At 37.0% G+C, this 25,731-nt stretch overlaps 1 protein-coding gene across 1 annotated transcript in view; it reads right to left on the bottom strand.

Annotated features, from left to right (window-relative positions):
• hdm (hold'em) overlaps positions 1–25,731 on the bottom strand; it is a 179,322-nt gene that overhangs the window by 67,596 nt on the left and 85,995 nt on the right. Inside the window, exon 6 of the mRNA XM_067146178.2 lies at positions 7,228–7,419. Within this exon, the coding sequence (XP_067002279.2) occupies positions 7,228–7,419 (192 nt within the window). The remainder of the gene's footprint in view (positions 1–7,227; positions 7,420–25,731) is intronic.

A 25,731-nucleotide genomic window follows, 5' to 3' on the forward strand; every position in this document is an offset into this window, starting at 1 on the left:
TTAATATTGTTAAACTGTCAATGTGTTCACAAATTCCTATGCATATGTATTTTACTACTTAATTTTAGAATTATATTTGTCAAAACAAATTAACAATGACAGGTCTTAACCTTGAGATGATTACAAAGGCTGAGGATGCTTGAAACCAAGCGAAACATGTCCCTATAAAACAGAGTTGTAGCAATGTAAATTTCTAAGAACATAAAATTAATTGTATGAAAAAGTTGAATAAAAAATATAAAATACAAAACTGTAAGCATATTATAGCAAATTTCAATACGGTTCTAAACATAAAATTAGTTACATGTAATAATGGATACTGGTCGCGTGCTGTTGTTATCCATTGATGTGGTAAATTCTTTGGGTTCTGAGGCAAAAATACTCTTCTCATATATAACAAGAGTGATGTTCTTAGCTACTCTAACTAGTTTATGGATAACCCATGCAGCTGAGTAGTACAAAGTGGTGGTTGTTTTAAGAGGAGCCTGGCACAAGTGAAAAGAATGCCAAGATTCAGCTAAGGGCCCCGTGGTCGCCAACCCACACTCTCAAGTTAAGAGTCTCTGGGGCCCCATTTAGTTGCCTCTTACGACAGGAAGGGGACGCCCTGGATGTATTCTACTGTCCCCACAAAATGGTTCAAACCCGACATCTGTATTATGTTTATGTCAACATCATTTGAAAACCGGTGATAATAATTTGTAGGAATACAGTCTTCAGTTGGCTTTTGGCAAAAAAATCAAGGTAATACTCATCATCATCATCATCTTCATCATCATAAGAAGAAGACCGAGCAAGTGGCTGTGTGGTTTCGGTCACATAGCTATCAACTTGCATTCGAGAGATAGTGGGTTCGAACTCCACTGTTGGCAACCCTGAAGATGATTTGCCATGGTTTCCCCATTGTTCACACTAGGCAAATGCTGGGGCCACGGTCACTTCCTTCCCACTCCTAGACTCCTATCGCATCGTCACCTTAAGATCTATCTGTGTCAGTGCGACGTCAACCATATGCCCTAAGCATAAGCATAACTGGCCAAACTATAATCCATCAAACGTCGCTAAAAAACTCATAACAGAAACAGAAACAGCGATCAAGAAAATGCCTCATGACATACAGGATGAGCTCAGACATGAAGCTAATAAACAATTAAAAAACCTTCATATCACCCACTCTGAACATAACCAAATCACAACTTGAAGATAGAAAAAAGATCATTCAACTCAAGAATAAAATAAAAAACACCCACACCATCATAACAAAGGCAGATAAAGGAAATGCAACTGTAATAATGGATCAAACAGAATACATATCTAAAACAAAAAATTTCTTCACAGATAACACCTTTAGAATAATCAATAAAGATCCAACCCAAGATATCCAACGGCAACTCAAACAGACACTTAAAAATACATCCTTTCTCCTAACTGACAGCGAAAAAAGTAAACTTATTAATATGAATCCAAGACTACCCACGTCAAAGCACAATCAAAAATTCACAAAACTGATGTCCCGATATGCCCTATTGTAAATTATAGACCAAGTCCTTTGTATAACGTAGCACAATTCATTCAACAATTCCTTAAAAAACACTATACTTTTCAGTCAAAAAAATCCATAAAGAATACGTTACAACTTATTAAACAGCTGGATAACTTTAAACTTCAGCCATATCACTCTCTACACTCGTTTGATATCACTAATATGTACACAAGCATTAAACCAGAAAAACTTTTACATATTATCCCTCAAAATTTACACACCCATAGTCAACTTAGTCAACTTGAAATATCTGATTTCATGTCTATTCTGAAGCTCTTAATCAATAATAAGTATTTCAAATTTGACAAAACAGTATATAAACAAGACAGACTAGCCATGGGCTCACCTGCGTCCGGCATTCTAGTAGAAATATACTTGGATTTTTAGAACATACAAAAATAGACAATAATGCAACATTTAACAACATACATTTCTGGTCCAGATATGTGGATGATGCATTCATTATTCTGGACCAACGTACCATCAATGCAGTTACTACTTTAACACACCTAAACACTATCGACACAGACATTAAATTTACACTTGAATCCAAAGTCAATAATGCCATCAATTTCCTAGATCTCACTATAACCAGGCTTCCCTCCTCTTTTAAATATAAAATCTATAGAAAACCCACACATACTGCAACGACAATAAAGCAGGACTCCATACATCCCCTTAATCATAAACGGGCCACCTACAATAGCCTAGTGCACCAAGCATTCAATGTTCCTATGTCGAAATTAGACCTTAATGATGAATTAAACACTATACACAATATAGCATTTCATAATGGCTACAATAAGAATTTCATAGAAAGTATAATTAGCAAGTTCAGACATCGCCCAAAATCCAACCTACTTAAAAAAACCAATAAATCTAAAAAAATTTCAACTTTTATCTTCAATTGCAACATTCACAAAATTACGAACATATTTAAGAAGCAGAATATTAATATTTCCTTCAGAACCAATAATAGAAACCTAGACATTTTACACAGCTCTAACTCAATTAACACTTCCAACCCTTTTGAAAAGCCAGGTGTCTACAGATTCCTTGTAATGACTGTCACAGTACATATCTCGGACAAACCGGTAGATCATTCAAAATCAGATACACAGAACACATAAACGCAATCAAATACAGAAAACTTTCCGCAGTAGGCCAACATATAAACGACTATAAACACAAATTTTATGGCTTAGACCATGATATAGACATTATTGAAATAATAAATAAAGGCCCCATACTCGATTTAACTGAACAATTCTACATTTCACTTGATCAGTACCATAATCCAAATTTTAATCTCAATGACCTTTCTGAAAAACCTACAATACTATTTGATACATTCATTACAATATTGAATAATCTTATAATACCCAAAAATCAATCTATCTTCAAAACAATACGTAACACGCTTACATATTACCCTTACCGCCACCCGCGCCCACCTGATTATAGTCCCGTCTCTACCGTGCTTCCACTTCCTCCTACTTAGCAACTCCGCCCCTCCCCACTCTCTCAGAAGGCCCGTCCCTCGATATCAGTCTGTCAGTTCCTTCCCGATACACCTACCATCAACTTGGCACGTGAGGTGAGTCTTCTGTCTTTTAACAATATCTTTTCCGGTATTTACGTAATTCTAACTCGCATCTTATCCTTCTTATAGGTTCCGTCTTGGGACCCTTCTAGATCAACCACTGTATTTACAACTTGCTTCATAAGATCCTTTCAAGCACCATTTCAACAAGAACCTCGGCTATTTTACAGTATTCAACCCATATCACTTAATATGATATAAATAAAACATACAAGGGACAAGCCGATATAAAAAGAACTTTCCAATAAAACACTTTGCTTGTTAATATCAACCTGCAGTGACATATACATTTAATTTATTTACCTTGGTTAAATTGGACATTGTACTAAAATTCTTCATCTGTTAAGTCCAAGTTGAAGCCCTATTAGAATATTCTACATTCTATTGTGTATATACCCGTGAGGAACAACTTATGACTAAGTGTTTGTTTACTTCTATTAACATAGCTAAAACGCCTCTTTAAAAATTAGACTGTTCTACAGATTAAAATATGACAGATCAAAAGCTGATAATTTTATTTTACTGCAAAAACCAAAATTTCTTTTAACATGTCATTCTTTTTAAATACAATTACTAAGGTGTACACCTTATAAAAATCAACCACTATTGTATTAATTACTATCAGATTATACATGTAAATATTTCTTTAGTTTTAATATGTATATTTTCTAATTTTACTATTATGATATTATTATAAGGGTCATGATCAATGTATTTTATTGTCTTTGTATAATTTATCCTAGACTGATGATGACATATAGTTTAGTCGAAACCGGTACCAAAAGTTCATAAACGTGACGATTTAACAGAAATGTAGAAATTTTCACGTAATATATAGTATCGAAAAGGTGGATCTTATTATTTGCTTTGTTTATTGTGAATCTTGATTCAATACGGAACCCGAAGAATGAAATTCTTAACGTTAAATGCTCTGACATCACGAAGAGATGTTCTCCATACATGGCTAATGCAAATGTGATCAATTTCATTGAAGTTCCCAACATCTGGGGATCTTTTTATCTATGAGACAATGTTGGAGGAATGTGTTTCCAGTGCAGAGGTCATTATGATCATAGAAGGAGACTAGCCACTCTCCACTTTTACACACACGGCCGGACGAAGCTAATGGCTCCGTTATTTTCAGTTCTCACCAATCACTGCCCAGTTGGGCATTTAATTTGCCAGGAACAATCTTGAGGTTCCATCATGGCACATCATCATATGCTTCCTGGAGTTGACCATAGAAGTTATCCTTCTGTGTTATCAGCACTGTCAGTCAGTGCATAGACTTGGATGATTGTGACCAGGGTGGGACCACTTGAGAAACATGCAGGGTGATAATTCTGTTGTTCACAGGCCTTCATCCAACAAGGGAGCTGTCATTTATTTGCTTAATACAATCCAAACCCTTTTTTCATGTTTGTCTTTATGGTGGGAAAATAAGAGGTTCTTGTCACAACTAGCCAGCTGCCTACACCAGGTCCATCGAACTTCCCTCAACCCAAGGATTTTCAGTCATTGACCATAAAATTCCCAAATAAGTTGAGTGAGATGTCTAGTTTGATACAGTATGCATATGTTTCAGTGCCAATGTATGTGATGGCTTTCGGTAAGCAAATTTTTTTATCAGGCGCTGGACCCCGTCTTCAGCTTACTCTAATTAGTACTGGGTAGCTTGTGAACGAGTCATTCAAAATGAATGCTTCACTTGTATGAAGTGTGAACTAACCACTCAATTTCAATGAACTGGTAGTACAAACACTTCACAGTTCTTACACTTCGTACCATTCATAACTCATTCAGTTCATCTGTCGCTCGCTCACTCATTCTCTTCTGCGTCACTCATTACCCATTCAATCCTAGGTCCATCCTACCTATCAACTGTATTCTTACACATATTTTCTCTTTTATATGAGACAGGGTTCTCTGTTTATCTTTTCCTTGTCCATATCAACTATCATCTAGATGCTGTAAGTGGGTGAGCCATAGGGCGGGGATGGCGAACCTATGACATGCAAACACGGCTTCTGTAGCACATCAGACAACATACTAACATATTATAATGTTATAACATGTAATAAATAGGTCGGAAATCTACAGATGCATAGCATATTTTAATATTATGCTTTAACAAAGAAGTATGTCTCAATTCTTTGGCCATAATTTTTACAAATGCCTTTGCCGGCAGGACGTAGTGCTTATGTGCACGATGTCTTCCGGTATGGGCTAGAGCAATTTTGTTACTTTCATTGACCTGTCTCAGTCTTATCCTTGGCTTTGACAATATGAAAGTGACTGAGGTATGAGTGATGCTAGTAACACCATTCCTTACGCAGCCAGTCCCTACTATGAATGGTGTGAAAATGTTGCTCGTAGAGACGGTTGATGCATGCATTTCAGTGGGCTTGGCAGACAGATATGTAACAGCAACTTCTGACTCAGTGAAGAAAGCAACAGGAAACTACATCACTCCTCATTTCCCTAGTATGCTTCTTCAGTGATGCCTAGGCAAACTATGACAGCTGATGGTGGAGCTGTTGAGGATCCAACCAGCCTTAGAGCTGAAGACTGAACACATACATTACATAATTTTTACAAATTTCATTTTTAAAGCAAAAATATACCTTATTCTTAAATTCTTAAAATGTAAATGTTTTTTAAAATGTTCAGATATGTTTGCAAAATAAAATCGTGAAACATTCAGTCGAATGGATTTATTTGTAATGCAATCTAATATCTAAGTGAAGTCAGATTGTGGGTTTCATGATTATTTTCAATGAAAATAACTGATGACACACTAGATAGTACAAAAGTAATAAACAATACCTTAATTGACACGCTAGTTGGTAAAGGTTTGCCACCCCACCCCTGTCATAGGGTGTACATAGTTACATAATTGGTAATATTATTAAGTATTATGAAGCTTTTTGAGTGAGTGAGACACTGTGAACGAGGTCGCTGCTGAATAACATAGCGAGCAGCTTCATCAGGATTCATTACTTTATGAACAAACTACTTCATTTGAATGATTCGCAGTAAAGTGTGTGAATGAGTGAAACAGTTCATACGAATGAACTGATTCGACTCATCGCTAACTCTAATGCACCATACCCGAGTCCAATGCCATCACAGTATAGATTTTAATCATTCCACAATTGGTACACCACCGTTAGCATCATTACGCTTTGTAGCGGAGATATGCGTCATTTCTCTAGTGTTCATGGAGACAGGTTGCTAGGCCAATACCCAAACTTCCTCCTTTACATGGGCTTTCAGGGTTTATCCTACAAGCTGTTTCAAAATTGTATGTCTGCAATGCATACTTCACATTTTTTCACAGTAACTTCAGTTTAGGGTTTTAAAATGCAAAAGAAGGCTCTTTGCATAATTGCAAAGACACATTTTAAATCTCTCTTACTGAACTTTCCATTCAAACTGAAAGCAACTTATTTATGTATAAACTATTATTTTACATAAATAGCAAGCTAATCAATGATTTAATCTAGTAGAACACCATACATTCAGAAAAGATATTCATATCAGATCAATTTACCCAGATGTAGATTGAGCAGTACTCAGAAATCTAATACCATCTTACTGTAGGAGTACCGATACCACAATTTTTATAAAAACTGGTTGTGAATTTCAAAATCTATCATTAAAAGCTTTTAGGAAGGGCCTTGCAATTGGTTGTTAGTCAGTCCATGATATTCCATTAATGAGTACTTAGAAGCAGACTGGCTTAACCTCACGTAATTGTAATTGTATTTGTTAAACCACATTTCAATGCAAAAGACAGTCTTGTAGACTGATTGTTTTGTATGTACCCCTTAGATGTTTTTAATGTTATTGTTTTCTGTTATCTGTGAACAAAAGTTGTTGCATGCAACTATTTAATTTTGAATAGATTACTTACATGCAGTCCTGTTCTGTTGGCCACAATAATTTGTTTTCACCTATATTCATTCCTTATAATTGAACTAATAGCTAAATGTGTGAAATGCTGGTTTTTTCTGTTTTTTTTTTTTTAAACGAACTTATGTTCTATCCTGAAGTTAGATAATCAAAGAGGTATACTTACGATCAGGCAAAGAGTTTGCCAGATGGTCAAGGATGGCTGTAGCCTGTATAGGAGCTGTACGGGCATATCTGAGGAGAGCAACAGCCTGGGGTGTATCAGGGTTCTCTGTCACCACAGTTCGATTCCCATCTGATGCCATTATGCTACGCTTATACATGTTCCACTCCACCCGCATGTCAGCCAGGAACAGTACTTGCAGAACCAAAATTTTGTCAAAGGTTACTGACTACAATAATTTACATAACAAAATACTGTAAAATGAAGCCAAATTGACTACAGATTTAAAATTAATTCTGAGTCTTAGGATTAACACATTTTGGTCCAGACTTAGAAATCTGTCTGCTCTTTTTTTAAAGGTTTTTGAATATTCTTTTCTCTGCAACCATTACAGTTATTATGTTAATTGTCTACATTAATTTTGTATATTAACATCAAACATGGCTTCCATAGGTTATTTTTCCTATTTGTTAAAATATTGAACATATGAACAAACAAAAATAAACTGATGAGTGTTTCACATCATTTTATTGTAAAAACAACAAAGATACAGCAGGCAGAACATGTCATTTTTAATGACAAGTACTTTGAATAAACTACACAGTAATTAATTACTAGGTTGTAAGGAATTTCGTGACTGCAGTGTTCAGATTTACTCGCCTCTAGCACAACTCCATGTTGCACAGTCTTGTTTAGAGAACAAGATGGTAACATTACATGTTACAAACTTCATATTTGGTCCGTATTGAAAATGTACATCAATTAAGATTATTGAAATTTTATTAGTCAACCTATTCAATACAAATGATATTTGCAAAGTTAGGACTTACATCCTATTAAACTAAGGTCTAAAGGGACATGTTTCGCCCTTTAAAAGGGCATCATCAGCCTTTTTACACTCATGCTAAAGGTAAAAATCAGGATCCTGATTGTCGATATAAGGAAAAGTATATAAAATGAGAATAAAAATTAGAATTAGAAACATTGACAGATGAAATGATATTGGAAAGTGTTGTTAGAATGAAAGATGACAGGGAAAACTAGAGTACCCAGAATAAAACCTGTCCCACCTCCACTTTGTCCAGCACTAATCTCACATGGAGTAACCGGGGTTTGAACTAAGGAACTCTGCGGTGAGAGACCGGCGTGCTGTTGCCTGAGCCATGGAGGCATCTATTAATCCAGTGAATGTTATTAATACATCAGAGACCAGAATTAGACGCAAGTATACAAACAACATCGGGCCAGGTAAAGATGAAGAATATTTGCTAGTTTTCTCGAAGCTATAATAGAAAATGTACAGATGTCATTAGATTTTACTAATGAAAATGATATTGTTGTAGAGGGCTATGAGAATAATACTGTAGCAGAAAATGAAGAGGACAGAAATAAAATGCCTGACAAAACTGATGAGAGCTCCAGCAGCTGCACAGCATATCTGCAGTAACGTCCTAAAAGACGGGATGTGTTACAGAACTATGAAGAGACTCTTCAAAAGACAAAACTTGAAGAAATGTTGAGGACATCTTGGCACAATAACATAAAAAGAAATGCAGTGTTGAAAATACTTCAAGGACCAAAGTGATAACAAATAGCTCCATAAGTTTGCTGATAAGGAAACAAACCAGACTTTCAGAGAAGAGAGGGGAAAATAGACTGGCAGATGATGTATGGTATGATGAGTAACAGGAAGGAGAAAAGGAATACAGAAAATAACTGACCAATGAAAGCGGTATTTCAACACTTCATTTCTCTTCCTGCCATTCCACCGAAATGTCTCACCAATATACCTGTCCTATTTTCCTTCAAATTTTGATATCCGTCCTCTACTATTCTAGCATCTTATCTTGGTAAGGTCTCTTTGAAAAGCAGATAAAAGAGAATAATAACACTTGACAGATTTAACATGAATGATGTGGAGTTGTCTGGAAGTTTATAAAAACAATTAATATGGCATACAAATGAAATAATCAAAGATATGGGAGGTAATGGAAACAACTGATAATATTGTCCTTTTCATAGGATTTCAAACAATGGTCTTTAAAACAAGAAGATAGAAAAAAATTCTATAATATAAAAGCATTACTTTAACATGTTGAGGGTCAAACTGTACTGAGAATGCTAATGAATAACATTCACTAAAGAGCAGTGGCGTTTTCTGGTATAGCGCAATGGAGCAATGAACCTCCAGTTTATATCAAATTTTATTCAACTACTTAATATTCATAACTTCCGTGTCAATCTCGAAGCTCTTGCTTAGCCCATCTATCTGTAATATACTCGTACTGGCTTTCAATTCATGTGAACTGCGCACGTTCCGTGGCTGGATACTTGTCTGGAATGAACCCCCTTGGAAGGAAATCTCTCCGTCTGTACCTGGGCGAAGGAAGTGGCGAGGTGCGGGGGGACATCGGCCGGCACGTAGACATGCCCAGGATATCGCAGGAACAGATATCCGTGGTTTATGCATGCGCAATATGCCACTCTCTCTAGTCGTGTTGTCGGGGGGGTGTTGAGGCAAGGTCTGTCTAAACTGACCTTGTGTTGGGGTAAGTATGTGCCTGTCATCTGTTGCCGTTACAGGAATTCAACCACGTAGCAGAAAATAGTGCACATAATTAGCACTAGTGTTGGAGAGCATCATTACTACCAGCAGTCACATTAAACTGCCAAATTACCGGGCGAGTTGGCCGTGCGCGTAGAGGCGCGCGGCTGTGAGCTTGCATCCGGGAGATAGTAGGTTCGAATCCCACTATCGGCAGCCCTGAAGATGGTTTTCCGTGGTTTCCCATTTTCACACCAGGCAAATGCTGGGGCTGTACCTTAATCAAGGCCACGGCCGCTTCCTTCCAACTCCTAGGCCTTTCCAATCCCATCGTCGCCATAAGACCTATCTGTGTCGGTGCGACGTAAAGCCCCTAGCAAAAAAAAAAAAAAAAAAAACTGCCAAATTCCAATTGATGTCTTTTCCCAAATACATCAATATTTACTAAACATCTGTTCATTTGCCTTCTTTGGAATAATTACTTTTTTTGAGAGAAAATTAACTTAAAAATCACCGAGGCAAAGAGTAGCGGGAATGTAATACCAAAGAAAATGCTAATTGCCTAGCCACAGGAGTTCTTAAAATTAAGTTACCAACATTGCGAACATACATCCCTAAAGTTACTGTTTTTCAAGTGTGATGCTAGTGTTTACAACAGTTTGCAATAGTTATCATAATTCGTTATATTATTGTACGCAGTGCGAGCGTGTGAGTGTTTTTCTGCACTGTTGTGCCGTTCAGAAACTTAATTTTTAGGACATAAAGAAGTTACAATATTTTCTCTGTGTGTGTATTTTTGTGCACTGTAGTTGCGTCCATAATTTTTGTTCCCAGGAAAGGTAAGGAGCTACATAATGAGTTTGAACAGTGATATGATACTTAAAAAGACAAACTTTTCTTCTCTCTCTCTCTCTCTCTCTCTCTTGAGCGTAAACTTAAGATTAAGGATGCCAGACACCCAATGCCTGATCTTGATATAATGAGGCATCCTAAAAGTAATGAAATTGTGCGTAAATTCAGAATGGATTTATACCATATAAAAGAATCGAGTGGATCTGTGGGTGCGAAATTACTAACATGTTGATTTGTTTTCCTTTTTTATGATTCATGAGTGATGAAAGCGGGGACTTGGATATAGGATATTTGTCCAAAAATAATAATAAAGAAACACAGAAGTTCTAAATCTCATATGCTTGCCCAGTTACAATTCGATCTCCTGAGAAGACACGATAACCGTCATTAATTTGACTGTATTTAATGGCAGTCTGTGGAAAGAGACAACGAACAAGTACGGAAAATTCGTTATGTGCTGTGTAAAGTTCTGTGGCATGTTTGAGATGGCATAGCATGGGCATGACGAAACATGTGAATCATCGAATCCTGGCATATTTCGGGGCCTCGTCAATTTTAGTTCTGAAATTGACGTTGCATTAAGAGACCATCTGTCCAAAGCTACTGTTTTCAAAGGCACCTCGAAATACATTCACAATGATTTGCTTTTGTGCATGTATGAAATCTGTCGTGAGAAAAAAAAAGAAATCACCACAGCGCACTTCATTTCGTTAATCGCAGATAAGACGTCCGATATATCAACTACAGCACAATTTGTTATCATTCTTCCCAACGGTAAGCCAGTTGAAAGATTCTGGGGTTTTCTCTACCTTCTACTCATGATGCTAAGACAATAGCAGAGTGTTTAAAATTTTCTTTGAGCGAAGTTGTGGATAATAGAGATAAGTTGATTTCACAAGGTTACGATGGAGCAAATGTAATGAGTGGTCACCATTCAGGGTGCAAGTTCTCATTAGGAAAGATTTTAGGCATGCACATTATGTGCACCGTTAAGCCCATTCTCTGAACTTAGTCATGGCACAGGTGACAGGGAGGAGGGGAGATAATGAGGGGGAGATTTTTCCTTCTGTTGAACCCCCAGTGACGAAAGTCACGCGCCGCCACTGCTAAAGAGTAACTCATAACATTTATTACAAGCAAATTTAAGACATGTTTTTGCTAATGATATCATGTGAGATTACGACAAGGAGGAAAACAAAATTGTATCAGCACCTAAACTGACCAGAGAAAGGACAATATGTTGCCACACAAATTAGATTCATATGAACCATCTCCAGACCATTAATTCACTAATAAAACTTTCTCTGTACAAATCATGAATGCTTTTACCATGTTTGTCTGTACTTATTCAAACAGTTGGCCTAGGAGAGAAAGCCCTTGGAGAACAATCATGTTAACCACCAACCTTCAGGTTGAGTATGAGGAGAAGAAGAAGAAGAAGAAGAAGAAGAAGAAGATTTTTACTGCTTTTTGCATGCTGAAATTATTACTTCTGTTCATCCACAGTTGAAATTTCAAACAACACATTTCTCTTGTTGAGGGTAACACAGTGATCTTTACTGTTCAGAAAATGAATGATCTTCTAAGAGAAATGTTCAGCATGAATATAAATAAAATAAAAACCAAGATAATAAAATACAGAGTCCAGAAACATGTATTGTACGCGCACTTTTTAGTGATAGATGGACGCCGTAGTGCTGAATCAGTCGACCTCGGTTATCTTCAAGATTCGTATTGGCAACCTTTGAAACACAAACTAAGAATCGCTTATGATCGCTGTGCGATATCTGGCATACGATTTACGTACTTGTACTGTTGTTGTTTACACAGCAAAGCCAAACTATAGAATTCATGCTAGGAACAAGTTTTGCATCGAAAAATGTCATATAATATTATATATATTGTGTGTGTGTGACACAGTTGTTGGCATAAGATAATAAAGGTTTAGAAAATTCATATCGATCAATCATATTATCGATTCAATTCAGATTTTATTTCCATTTAGTTGGCAGTATAACCGGAACTGGCAGTGCTCCCTCCTTACTCCTCAACCGATAACAAAAATCTATCACTAAAACATGCATGTACAATACACACTCTTTAATAGTTAATATCTTTGGAACAAATGACATATTGTTGCAATTCTTGCATGGTAGTGCAGTCCATTGTTTTCTCAACAGAGGATGGTCACGTGAATGGCGCAACAATCTTGGCGTGCATTTTCCCGCAGATGACAGTGCAGCAATGAACGAAGTCAGATTGTCGTTTGAGCAATGCAAGGCTGTACTGAAGTGGTACTGGAAGTATGAAAACATGATGGAGGTACAACAGCAATGGCGTAATGTGTACGGAACTCAGTCACCAACACGTACAACAATTTATCGTATTGAAGATAAATTTGAAGCTGACGGTAATGTTCAGGATGTGTATAAGAAAAGGTCTGGCCACCCAAATACATCAACAAGTCCAGCTTCCAGCGCTGCTGTGTTGCAACATTTTTCTAGGTCGCCTCAAAAATCTGTGAATCAGGCTGCACGTGAAAGCAGGGTAAGCCAATCAACTGTACAATGAATTCTGAAGGCTGCAAAGTGGAAAGTGTACATTCCAAGATTGCTACACACTATGAACAAGGACAACCCGGATCGAAGGATGGAGTACTGTGAGTGGTTTTAAGGCATGCTTTGCGAAGATGAACGGTTTACATGGATGGTTATCTGGTCTGACGAGGAGCAATTCAAACTGAACGGTACTGTAAACCACCACAACTGCGTATTGTGGACTCCTGAAAATCCTCATGTTCACGTGGACAAACGTGTCAATCTACCTGGTGTTAATGTGTGGTGTGGTCTGTCATTGTGTGGTTTGATTGGCCCATTCTTCTTTGAAGGTACCGTAACTGGTGAGGTGTAGGGTCATATGCTGCAAACATCGATTTTACCTGCCATCCAAGAGGTGTTTGCAAATGAAAGATTTTACCTGCAACAAGACGGTGCTCGCCCCACTATCACAAAGATGTCAGAGCCTACTTGGATGAAAATCTACCTGGACATGGATAGGTCGAACAGGAGCTGTTGAGTACCCACCACAGACTATGGGGGACCTTGAAAAATGATTTTTATCGGCACTGAATGAGCTATGAGAAAACATCGAAGCGTCCTGTATGGCTATCACACCGGCAACACTAACAGCAGTAGTTCAGTCAGCAGTTCAACGGCATTGATGTTGTTTGCATGCTAATGGGGATCACTTTTAACACATAAAATAACATCCCCCCTCTATGCAAAAATTGTAATGGTATGTCATTTTGTTCCATTAATATTGACTATCAAAGAGTGTCTACATTTTTCTGGACCCCTCTGTATACATGAGATGGTAATCAGAAAGCCAATACCGTATGTGTTTGGAAGGAGAAAGATTGGCCCAGGTATATCAGTTCAAGTACTTGGGAGCATCATTTCACATGATGGAAAGTGTCAGAAGGATGTGTGATCCCAAATACCTCTGGCAAAAGAAATTTCAATAAGAAGAGGAGCCTAATGACATCCAAGGTTGATAAACTTAATTATAATAGGAATTTGTATTTGTCCCTGTACTGACCTGTCTAACGCTACTAAAAACAATTTAAAATAGTATGTGTTTGACAAGGTGGACCAAACACATACTATTTTAAATAGTTTTGAATAGTGTTATCCAAGGAAGCATTCCATTAAAAACTTTGTTTCCAGCATTGTGACCTATGGCTCTGACACCTGGACTCTGCTGAAGATAGAAAAGACTACCTGCACTTGAAATCTGGTGTTGATATTGAAAACTGCAAATACCCTGGACCAGCAAGGTAACAAATTCTGAAGTCCTGAAAGAAGTAGACAAAACCCAGCCTAACAGAAACCATTGAGAAAAGACGAACCAGTTGCATTAGTCACTTACTATGTCATTCATCATGGTGTACCATGAAGGGAAAATGGAAGGAAAAGTAAAAAATAGGAAGAAGGCCTTTGCTGAAAGCCACAGGCAAAGTCTTCTTGCATTCATATGTTTTCAAACTATACAACTGCAAATAGTTCATTCAAACATACACAACCCAGCAATTTTGTAGAATGAGCTGTTATTTTATCAATGTATTTTATATATTTGTAAAGGAATTTTCCCTTTTTGTTACAACCACATTTAATGATAAGATTTACTCAGGCTCCGTTCATACCAGGCTCTGGGAGATGAGATTTTGTGTGATGTAGCAGGCATTGGGAAGTCAGATTGTTCGATAATTTCTAACTTCTTTGAAATCATTTAAGAAAAGACTAGATAAACAATTGATAGGGAATCTGCTAGCTGGATGACAGCCCTAAATTGAAACCGGTGCACAGTGGGCCAGGAATCATATCAGGTTGGACAAAAGTCGTTTTGGTAAGTTAACTGAAACAATATTTTACCCTATGCATTTTGTTTATCACTGTGTGAACTACACTAGCTTGAGTTCTTTTGACTCTCACTGTCATAAATCAAGATAAAATAAACACTGAAGTTACGATGCATCAGCCACTTCCAATAGCGCGCCTCTTGACGTGTTAATTGACAAGGAACTCTCTTTGTAATAACACAGTGCAGAAGAAATGCATTAGTTTAATCTTGGTATTAGGTTGTCACAATTGGTAAGCACTTACATTTTTAATGTATATAATAACTATCGGAATTATATTCATTGAGTTATACAGAGTCAATTGTGACCAGCGAAAAAGTAATGATCACTTTCAAATTCATTAAATTCCCGTACTTATAAAGAAAACTTGTAAGAATTCAGCCTTATTCAACACCACAACATGTAGCCTATAGGTTGTTCTTCAATTTCCATCCTTAAACCTTTGTGCATATTTGCACCTTTTTGATAAATAAAATATTGTTTACAGAACTACCTCCACTGTGTTGTGAAAAGATGGGAACTCTTCAAGATATTGTGTTTTAAGGCTTCTACTGAATAATTATGTGATTTTGTACTGCACAAATATGAAGTTGATAACTCTTCTAAGGACATTTTAAGGACTATTAAAAAATCTAAGTGCTTTGAAATGTAATTTGAGCACCAAATCAATAACAGATAAATCACAGAAGACAGAAAGAAGAATCCTTAGAACACTCATAAACAAAAAACACCAAGTACATGGACAATGGCAATTATTACCTAATGAAGTTGTATGCCAGAAAACTGAGTCAATAATAGACACAATGCGGAAAAGGAGGATTGCATTTTTCTGCTACATATCAAGACTACCAGAAACCAGGGTACTGAAACATCTTTTCAACTACTTTTGGAAAAGTAAAACCAAGAATAATTGATTCAAAAGTCCAAGATGATTTAGATGAGTTAGGCTTGACAATGCAACAAATTGAAGACTGAGAAGAGAAGAAGATCCTGATAAACAGAGACTTGAGACTTAAACTAAAAACTTTTACACACAAGCAGTACACTTTAACTGATGAAGAAAGGGAAGCCATGTGGGAAAGAATGAAGGAGTTCTGGGAGCAGAAGAAGAAACATGAGCCAAATTTGTAGCTAATACTCTTAACACTTAAATGTATATGGATTGATTGAAGTGCTCCAATGTGGGTGTAAAATAATTTTAAAAATAAAATAAAATTGGAAGCAGTGTGGTAAAAAGAAAGATCATTTTCTTATCAAATGTAGTGCATGGGCTAGATGGAGAAGTAAATTATTTAATAAAGACAAGGGACTTGCAACTGAAAAACCTGGTCCTTCAAGAATGGGAAGACCAAGTAAGCTTTTTACTGAAGGTGGAGATAAAACAAAACACAGGCATATCCAGTGTTTAATAGAAGAGAAATCTCATGAAGAACTTGTATTCGCTACAGAGGTATCACTTAGGTCCACTGGTAAGAGGGATGCGGCAGGGATTCTTAAGGATATTGTGGAATCATAACCGCAAAAGGCTATGAGGTATAAGAGAGCTTTCAGATCACCATCAGTGCATCCCAGTTAAAAAATTATAAAGTGAAGTAACTTGGATATATTTATTATTTCTTTGATGCCTTTGCAATTACATTCAATTTCAAATGGGGAAAAAAGTAATAGGGCTCTATGTCAAAATCCTCGTCCTTCCTATCCAAGATTTTGTTGTCCAATCAAGGTCCTGCACAAAAAGGAGACATGAAACATGTGTAAGAGAGAAGTTTGTTGTATTGAGGAACAAATACAATTTTGGGTTCCCACTGAAGTTATTGCTGAAGGTGTAAATTTTAAAGTAATTACTGACTTTGCCCTTGAGTGAAATGCCAACACAAAAATGTTATGTATGTGGAGTTACACCTAAAGCCATGAACGATATTCAATTAAGATCAAAAAGAGATAATGTCAGCCATTTTGTATTTGGTCTTTCACCCCTGCATGCATACATTACATTTTTATGAATGCCTTCTGCATATTGCCTGCCGACTTGATGTAAAAAAATGGCAGATTAGAAAACCCAACAACAAGGTCAAAGTTGCTGTGAGGAAATAACAAATAGTAGCACGATTTCACTCTGAAATGGATCAGCCTAGATGTGGAAGAGTAGGAAATTCCAATGATGGGAATACTGCTCGAAGATTATTTCGTGACCCAGTCAAATCAGCTAGAATTACTGGAATCAGTGAAGAAATATCAAGAGATTTGCTGTGATTCTGCATGTCATATCAACTGGGCTTCCTGTTGATGTTGATAAATTTGATAACTTTACTGCAGACATGACATGTCTGTATCTTGAATTATATCCATGGTATTTCCTTCCATCTACCGTGCACGGGATCCTTATACATGGAGGAAGTATAATAGAATCGGCCATCCTGCCAATAGGTATGTTGAGTGAAGAAGCACAGGAGGCAAGACATAAGCACATTAGACAATACAGGGGGGGGGGGGGGGGGTCAATTTCTATGAAACACTTTTCTGCCTTGTTAATACTTTACATTTTATTATAATTATCTACCGCACATGTTTAGAAAGCTACTACTCTCTTCTTCAGCGGTGCCAAAACATCAAATTAAATCCTTGGACTTAATACATTTGTACAATACAATCATCAACAAAACAAATTATACATAAATCTTGAAATCGTTAAAATATTTCTTTGTGTCTAAACTGTTCACTTACACTTACTAAGCCATTTAGTAAAAACTTTACAAATAGAATAATTTTCATATCATAAAATGAATAAAACCTATTTAGTCACTATTTGCTAAAATTTAAAATACTTTCTGCTAGGTATGTTCTTGAAATTTGCCTTTTCCTTAAGTTCTTATTTACACCTAGAAAAAAACAAAAAAGACAACATTAAATTTAAATTTCTAATCTGAAAATGAATCAGATATGGTTGAAAAGTGAAATTAGGTTCTTACACATTAAGAAAAGCTGCCTGAACCAGGACTTACATGACCTTCATCTGCAGATCATGAAAGGTTTTCCAGGTTTGGTATGGCATGAGATAGAAGATAGTGTGGAAGATTCATTGTATTTCATTCTCAAAAAGAAGCAGGATACATTAGATAGGAAACTTAAATTAATGAATGGGCGGAAGGATGAGAAAGAAAACAATAAAGAAGACAATAAGAGGTTGAATAGTAATGAAATTAAGTTCTATCCTCCAGTTAAGAATTTAACATATAGGCTACAGAATTTAGCACAGAAAAAATGGCAATATTAGAAATAGGGCCTAAGGATAATGGGATGAAAATTTGTAATAATAATAATAATAATAATAATAATAATAATAATTTATTTATTATTATTTACATAGTTTACGCCCAAATTGGAGCACTTAAATCAAATCCAAATACATTTATGTTAACAAAGAATTAACTGAAGGTTTAGCTTACATCATCTTCTTCCTTTCCCAAAACCTCTTCATTATTCTATTTTTAAAGTGTTTACTAAATGACATAGTAAGTGTACGTGAACAGTTTAGACAAAAATAAATATTTTTATTTTCTTCTTTAGATGTAAATTAGGACTTAAGGAAAGGGGAAGTTATGAGAGCAGAGCAGATTTTAAATTTTAGTACATAGTGACTAACTTAATAGGTTTTATTCATTTTATGATTTGAAAATTATTCTATTAGTACAGTTTTTACTAAATGACTTAGTAAGTGTAAGTGAACAGTTCAGACACAAAGAAATATTTTAATGATTTCAAGATTTATGTATAATTTGTTTTGTTGATGACTGTATTGTACAAATATATCAAAGACCAAGGATTTAATATGATGTTTTGGTACCACTGAAGAAGAGAGTAGTAGCTCTCGAAACATGTAGGTAGATAATTATAATAAAATGTAAAGTATTGACAAGGTGGAAAAGTGTTTAATAGAAATTGAATATAAGTCAATAGGGACACGACTGAAACAACAAGGTTAAAATAATCAATACAGGGAAGGTCATGCAAGAAAATTGTCTCGAGAATACAACATTCAAGATGTATTTAACAGGCTTTTGCTAAGTTCTGACCTGACAATAACAAGTGCTTCTCCTTTCTTGCATAAGAAGAACGTGCCTTTACCATTTGAAGTGCAGCAGTTGCTAAGGGAACAGACAATTTTCGGCGGAACTCAAACCTTGACTGCTGCGGACGAAGAGGGTGAGGATGACAACAACTAGAGTGCCAATCATGACAATGAAGATGATTTCTAGGAGCAATGAGTAAAGACAAAGACATATTGTGTTATTATCCTGTAAAACCAAGACTATTTTAGAATCAAAGGAGTTATAATATATATATATATATATAGTATATAAACAGATCCGGCCAAGAGCTGAAAACTGCAGATGATGATGATATATAGTATAGGCCTAGTATATATAACAGTACCAGTGCATGTCTAACAATAAAATGTCAAACATAAAACATTATTCCAGATAAAAACGACTTTTGTCCAGCTAGATGTGTTTCCTCACCCACTGTGCAGTGGTGAGTGATTTATTCAATCAAGAACTGCCTCGAGTCCTTCATAATACAGATCCTGTGACTCAGGCCATGTGGCCTAAAGGCAACAAGTTCCACTCGCTAACTCTCCCCTCTTTGTGATTCATCATAGAGTCTTGCATTAGGAAGGTTGTAGCATCTGGGTGTTCAATACAATGACGAAATTAATGCTGTCGCTGGGGGTCGAACATTAACAACATGGAAAATGTGTCAATTTATCAAGATGTGATCATTTAATTATTGTTTTGTCATTATTCTAAAATTTTGTAAAATTACTATTGCAAAAACAAAGGAACATTCAAAGACATTTTGAAGAAGTCAATGAAACATTTGTTTTATATGTAAGTGTTAATAAGGTTTTCAGTATTCGCAAGAGAAACATGAAGTTATATTTATTTAATCGTTATGATTGTTGGTAGAAAAAGTTATTATTTTGGTATTTGAAATCTGCTGTAGTTGTGCTTGTTGTAACTTGCAATCTGTTAAACAACCTTTTGTATCATCCTGTATTTGTCACGTGGAGGCTTCGATAACGAAATTGCTGCATTTTGCAATCGAAACCTCTAGAACTTGTCTATATTTGGTAACCTATTGTTATTAGTCGGAATAATGACCTTCTTCATTGGCGAAAATCTTGGGTCGAATTGTAGTAGACTTCCCTGATTGGCTGTTTGTGTGTTTCTCAATTTCCGGCCTTTGGCTCCTCGGTAGGAGCAAGGCCCTTGTCTGCGTCTTTGGTTTTCGTATGTCCGCCCAGTCGGACGCATTTTGGGTGTGGACCCATCAGCAGCTCCAGCCACCTCAGGGTAAGCATGTTTCCTTTTTTTCAAACTTTAAATTAAAATGTACATTTCTTTGTTTCAGAGTTTACCTTAGACCCTGGTTTTCACCGTTTTGTTTTGTAATGCCTTAGCTTGTCAGCTAGGCTTATACTTTTCATTTTGGAGGCAATTCTCTTTCGTTAACAGTTTTATTTGTGCCATTAAAAATTAATTTTCCATCCGGGTTGCCACCCGCAGTCCTGCTTCTATTTAATGTACACTGTTTGGATCTATGCGTCTCTCACCGATGTTTATTAGGAAGGCAGCAACTCTAAAGGCCTCTGCATTAGATTTTAAATTCCTTGTCAATTTTCCTTGTAAATCAAATGTAACAATCTGTAACTCTCCTTTTCTATTTTCCTTGTAAAATTGTTGCAACTGATTTTTAAATTCCCTGTTAAATTTTCCTGGTAAATTTTATTTGCAGAAGTTGACCTCATTTTGTTAAATGTAATCTTAATTTTTTTATCATTTGTCGTTGGACAGATTCTTGTTGGGATGAACTCGTAATATAAAATGTTAGTTTTCTGAGGAACCATAAATAGGAACCTCATGGTTCGTTCTCCTTTGCTATTATTTATTGATCATGTTACTTTATTTAAAATTAATGTTGTTCAATTATGTTAAGCTTTCCTTGTTGTGTTAGTAAATGCAGACTGAAGGGTAACTGCTTGCACGTCTCTTTCCCTACAGCCGAGCTGAGTGGCGCAGACGGTTAAGGCGCTGGCCTTCTAACCCCAACTTGGCAGGTTCGATCCTGGCTCAGTCCGGTGGTATTTGAAGGTGCTCAAATACGACAGCCCCGTGTCGGTAGATTTACTGGCACGTAAAAGAACTCCTGCGGGACTAAATTCCGGCACCTCGGCGTCTCCGAAGACCGTACAAGTAGTTAGTGGGATGTAAAGCAAATAGCATTATTATTATTATCTTTCCCTACAATGTCATGAAAGATTGCATCCTCTTAGGGATCCCAGCCCGCTTTCCCAAATCCTTTCTCTAGTTGTCATGTTGGTAATACTGTTTATCTTTTCTTCTAGCCATGTATACGTTTTCGAATCTTGTGATGTTATAATTAGTGTCTTATCGGTTGACATATGTACCTTCAAGGTTATTACTTTGATTTAATGTGCTTTTAAATTAATGTTACCTGCCAAAGGATGGGGTGACATCTGGTAGCAGAGCATGGTTGTAGAAGAGAGAGACGCGAAGGCGGTAACCCTTAACTAACCTAAAATAACCTAATATCATCTCCAAACGTAATGTCTTGTTAACATGTCTCGTGTTCTATCCCTGTCCATTTGAGGAAGGAGGAATTAATCTACGAAATTCGCATTCATAAATTGAATTCGACAGGAAGGGTTAGAGATGACACAAGCCTGTTAAAGCAATCCCTTAATTTATCAGTGTCATTCCCTGATTTATCGACAGACGAAGTGTGCACATCTTTGGCAATCTTTAGAGATAGACTATCTGAGTTTGATGCCATTCTTTTGTCCTTTTGCTCCTCCGAACCATCGAATGCTCAATTAACACGTAAGCCCAAGTGCAGCATTACATGGATAGGATTCGCGACTTGTTAGCTCTTAATTTATCTGCAAACGAGCGACAGGTGTGTGAATTCTTATTGTCACAGTTTTCTGGCATTTTCGATAAAATAGTAGGCATGCTAGAAGACAATGTGTTGCCTAGTTCCAGCTCTGAAGTTCAAGTGTCAGCTCAGTCCAAAACTTGTGAAAGTGAAACAATTTCTGTATTGACTGCTTCCCAAATTTTCACTGTGGCAACTAGTGATAATGTTCCTCTGCAAACTTCTTCTGATATTTTTACAAGTGCTTCTCAGCCTGTAAGTAATGCATGTAATAGTTCTTTTACACAAGTTAGTATGTCCGTTATTATTATGGTACCTGGTAATGCTAATGTGTCTTTGTGTCAACCTTCTGTTGCAACCCAACCTGTTTCTCATTTGATAATGCAAAAATCTCCCCATGTCCAAGTGTCACCTGTATCAAATGCTTCGGTGGTTTCTCAAATGTGCAAAAATGTTTTGCAGGTGCAAATATCTGTGCCAGTTTCATTGCAATCGAACGGCCATTCTAACCTCACTTTCAGTACTCAATTCTTTTCCCAAGGGCGTTTGAACCAAGATTATTATGCAACTGTGATTCCTTCCCAGAACCAATCTAGTCCTTCTCAGGTACTTCTTACACCTGCTGTCTTTGAATTTTTTTCCAATTTACCTCACCTATTAACTGCTATGATATTTAGTTGAATTTAAAGATCAGGCTATTGTATACTCTTTAAGTAGTGATAATTTCTTCCAAGTCTTATATCCACATGTATCTGGAGCTCTCTCTGAGCACATCATTACAGCCATTTCTGAAAGATGGGCAGTGGCAGCCTGTAAACATGAAAGGGGACTTCAGACCGGAAATCTTCTGACGTATCAAACTAGGACGGCAAGCTTACGGAAGAAATTCTTCAATCTTCAAATCCAACATGCCAGCCCACTTGAAGAAGACCAGAGTGTTCTCCCTGTACTGACTTACGGTTGTGAAAGCTGGACATTGAGCGAGTTTGTTAAGCAAAAACTCAGAACAACCCAAAGAGCTATGGGACAGTTCATGCTAGGCTTAACGAGGAAAGACAGGAAGAGAGCAGATTACATCAGGTCAGTCACAAAGGTCAGTGACATTTTAGAAAGTGTGTTTGCCCTAAAATGGCAGTTGGCAGTCCATGTTGCTCGGAGAACTGATGGTAGGTGGACAAAGCTTGTGCTTGAGTGGAGTCCGAAAGATCATCTGAGACCTAGGGGAAGGCCACCGAACAGAGGGGATAAAGACATCCATAAGATTACTGGGTTCAATTGGCAGAACATCGCTCAAGACCATCCCAGATGGAGAGACCTCATGAAAATCTACCTTACTTTGAACTTAAAGAGGCCATATCATAAAGACGATTGAATATGGCTGATAGCGATAGTGATTAACTGCTGTATTTAAGGGTGTATGAAAGTTCACCGCTAATTTGATTGATGAGATTTTTCTAAGATATTTAGTTGAATTTAAAGATCAGGCTATTGTATACTCTTTAAGTAGTGATAATTTCTTCCAAGTCTTATATCCACATGTATCTGGAGCTCTTTCTGAGCGCATCATTAGAGCCATTTCTGAAAGATGGACAGTGGATCAGTTTCATGCACATGTACTTGAGGTCTTTATTCCTTCTCATGCATTGTCTTCTTTGGTGCTAAAACATTATTTCAGAGTGCAGCATTTGAATGAAACATTGCCTGAATATATTCTGGACATTAAGCTCAATGCTAGGATGTTTATGCTCAACTATTCTGAGTCTCAAATGGTTGCCAGCATTGTTTAGGGTCTTGCACCTAATTATCGGTCTATCTTGCTCTTTCACCGCGACCAGCTACTTTCACTCAATGGGAAGCTATAACTGTTTCTGCTGAAGGCATTAAGTTTGCGGACCAGCTATGCGTTGCGTTAGCTCCTCCTCCTATGACCTAGTCTCTTCCACAGGTCACTAGTAGGCCTACCGCTTCTCCTCTTTCTTCAAAGCCACGTGATTCTCACGCATGTTTTAGTTGTGGCTCCACTGATCACTTCCAGTGGAACTGTCCTAAGATTGGGCCCTTAGGCAATTCAAAACCTGACATGGGTGGTCTCACCCAAAGATTTCAGAGGGATCCAAAACCTGATGTGGGTAGGGTTTCTTCCACCAATAATACTTGTTGATACTATGGGTCGAATAGACATTTTTCTAGACAGTGTCCTCGCAATTCTTCCGGGTCGGGGAATTCTGGTAATTGTAATTCTAGATGACTAACCGCCAATTCTTGTGCCAAACCTCAAAGTGTAGCTTCCTGCTTTGTCTGTTATCGCTGTAGGTTAGATGATGACTTACGCAATTCTGTGGTTGATGATAGATCTCAATCTGAACCTAGTGTCAATTTTCTGCAATCTTGTGGTATTTCTGCTATCCCTCCTTGCTTACAAGTTACCTTACGTATGCTAAGAGGTGAATAATGAACCTGTCTGTGCTTTGGTTGATTCTAGAAGTAGCATCACCTTGATGAGTGAGAATTGGTATAACACCATGAAAACTGTTTGCATGTTCCCTTCTTTAAACCTGTATCTTTAACTTGCCATACAGCTAACTCTAATTCCTTGAATGTGATTGGATGTCAAAATAGGAATCCGTAATTTTATGTGGAAAATGCCTGTGCTAGTGGTGATAGATTTATCTTGTTCTTTCATTTTGCAGTTAAATTTTATTGCCAAAACTGGTATGATTTTGGACCTTCAGTACAATCAGTTCCAGGTTTATATTTTCCGTTAGAACCTTTATGCTGTGTAATTGTTCCCCTATTCTTCCTAGTCATGTCAATGCTATTTCTGAGGACACAGGTGAACCCAAATGTTGCGACTTTGATCATTTGCCTGACTATCAAGCCAAACAAGAATCTTTGTGATCAATTTCCTGATTTTCTGATAAGTTAGGTGTAACCAATGTCTTGGAATACAAAAATGACACTGTACCTGTTCATTCTCCTCCATATCGGTTGTCGCTTCCCAAGATGAAAGACCTTAAGGCTACTATCAATCAAATGCTTGCTGATGGTGTAATACATCCTTCTAAATCTGCTTATTCTTCTCCCATATTTCTTGTCCCTGAAACACAGGGTGGTTTTAGGCCTGTCGTGGATTATCGGATGCTCAATAAGAGAGTTTATCAATCAATCAATCACTACTGATCTGCATTTAGGACAGTCGCCCAGGTGGCAGATACCTTATCTGTTGTTTTCCTAGCCTTTTCTTAAATGATTGCAAAGAAATTGGAAATTTATTGAACATCTCCCTTGGTAAGTTATTCCAATCCCTAACTCCCCTTCCTATAAACGAATATTTGCCCCAATTTGTCCTCTTGCATTCGAACTTTATCTTCATATTGTGATCTTTCCTACTTTTAAAGACACCATCCAAACGTATTCGTCTGCTGATGTACTCCTACGCCATCTCACCACTGACAGCTCGGAAAATACCACTTAGTCGAGCAGCTCGTCTCCTTTCTACCAAGTCTTCCCAGCCCAAAGTTTGCAACATTTTTGTAACGCTACTCTTTTGTCAGAAATCGCCCAGAACAAATAGAGCTGCTTTTCTTTGGATTTTTCCAGTTCCTGAATCAAGTAATGTTTCAATCTGTGCCTCTTTCTGACTTGCACTCTTGTTTCTCTTGGTTTGCTAATGCCAAAATTTTTACCACTTTTGATTTGAATCAAGCATGTTATCAGATACCTCTTGCTGAGGAAT

The sequence above is a fragment of the Anabrus simplex genome, chromosome 1 (assembly GCF_040414725.1).
Source record: "Anabrus simplex isolate iqAnaSimp1 chromosome 1, ASM4041472v1, whole genome shotgun sequence".
Classification (NCBI taxonomy): domain Eukaryota; kingdom Metazoa; phylum Arthropoda; class Insecta; order Orthoptera; family Tettigoniidae; genus Anabrus; species Anabrus simplex.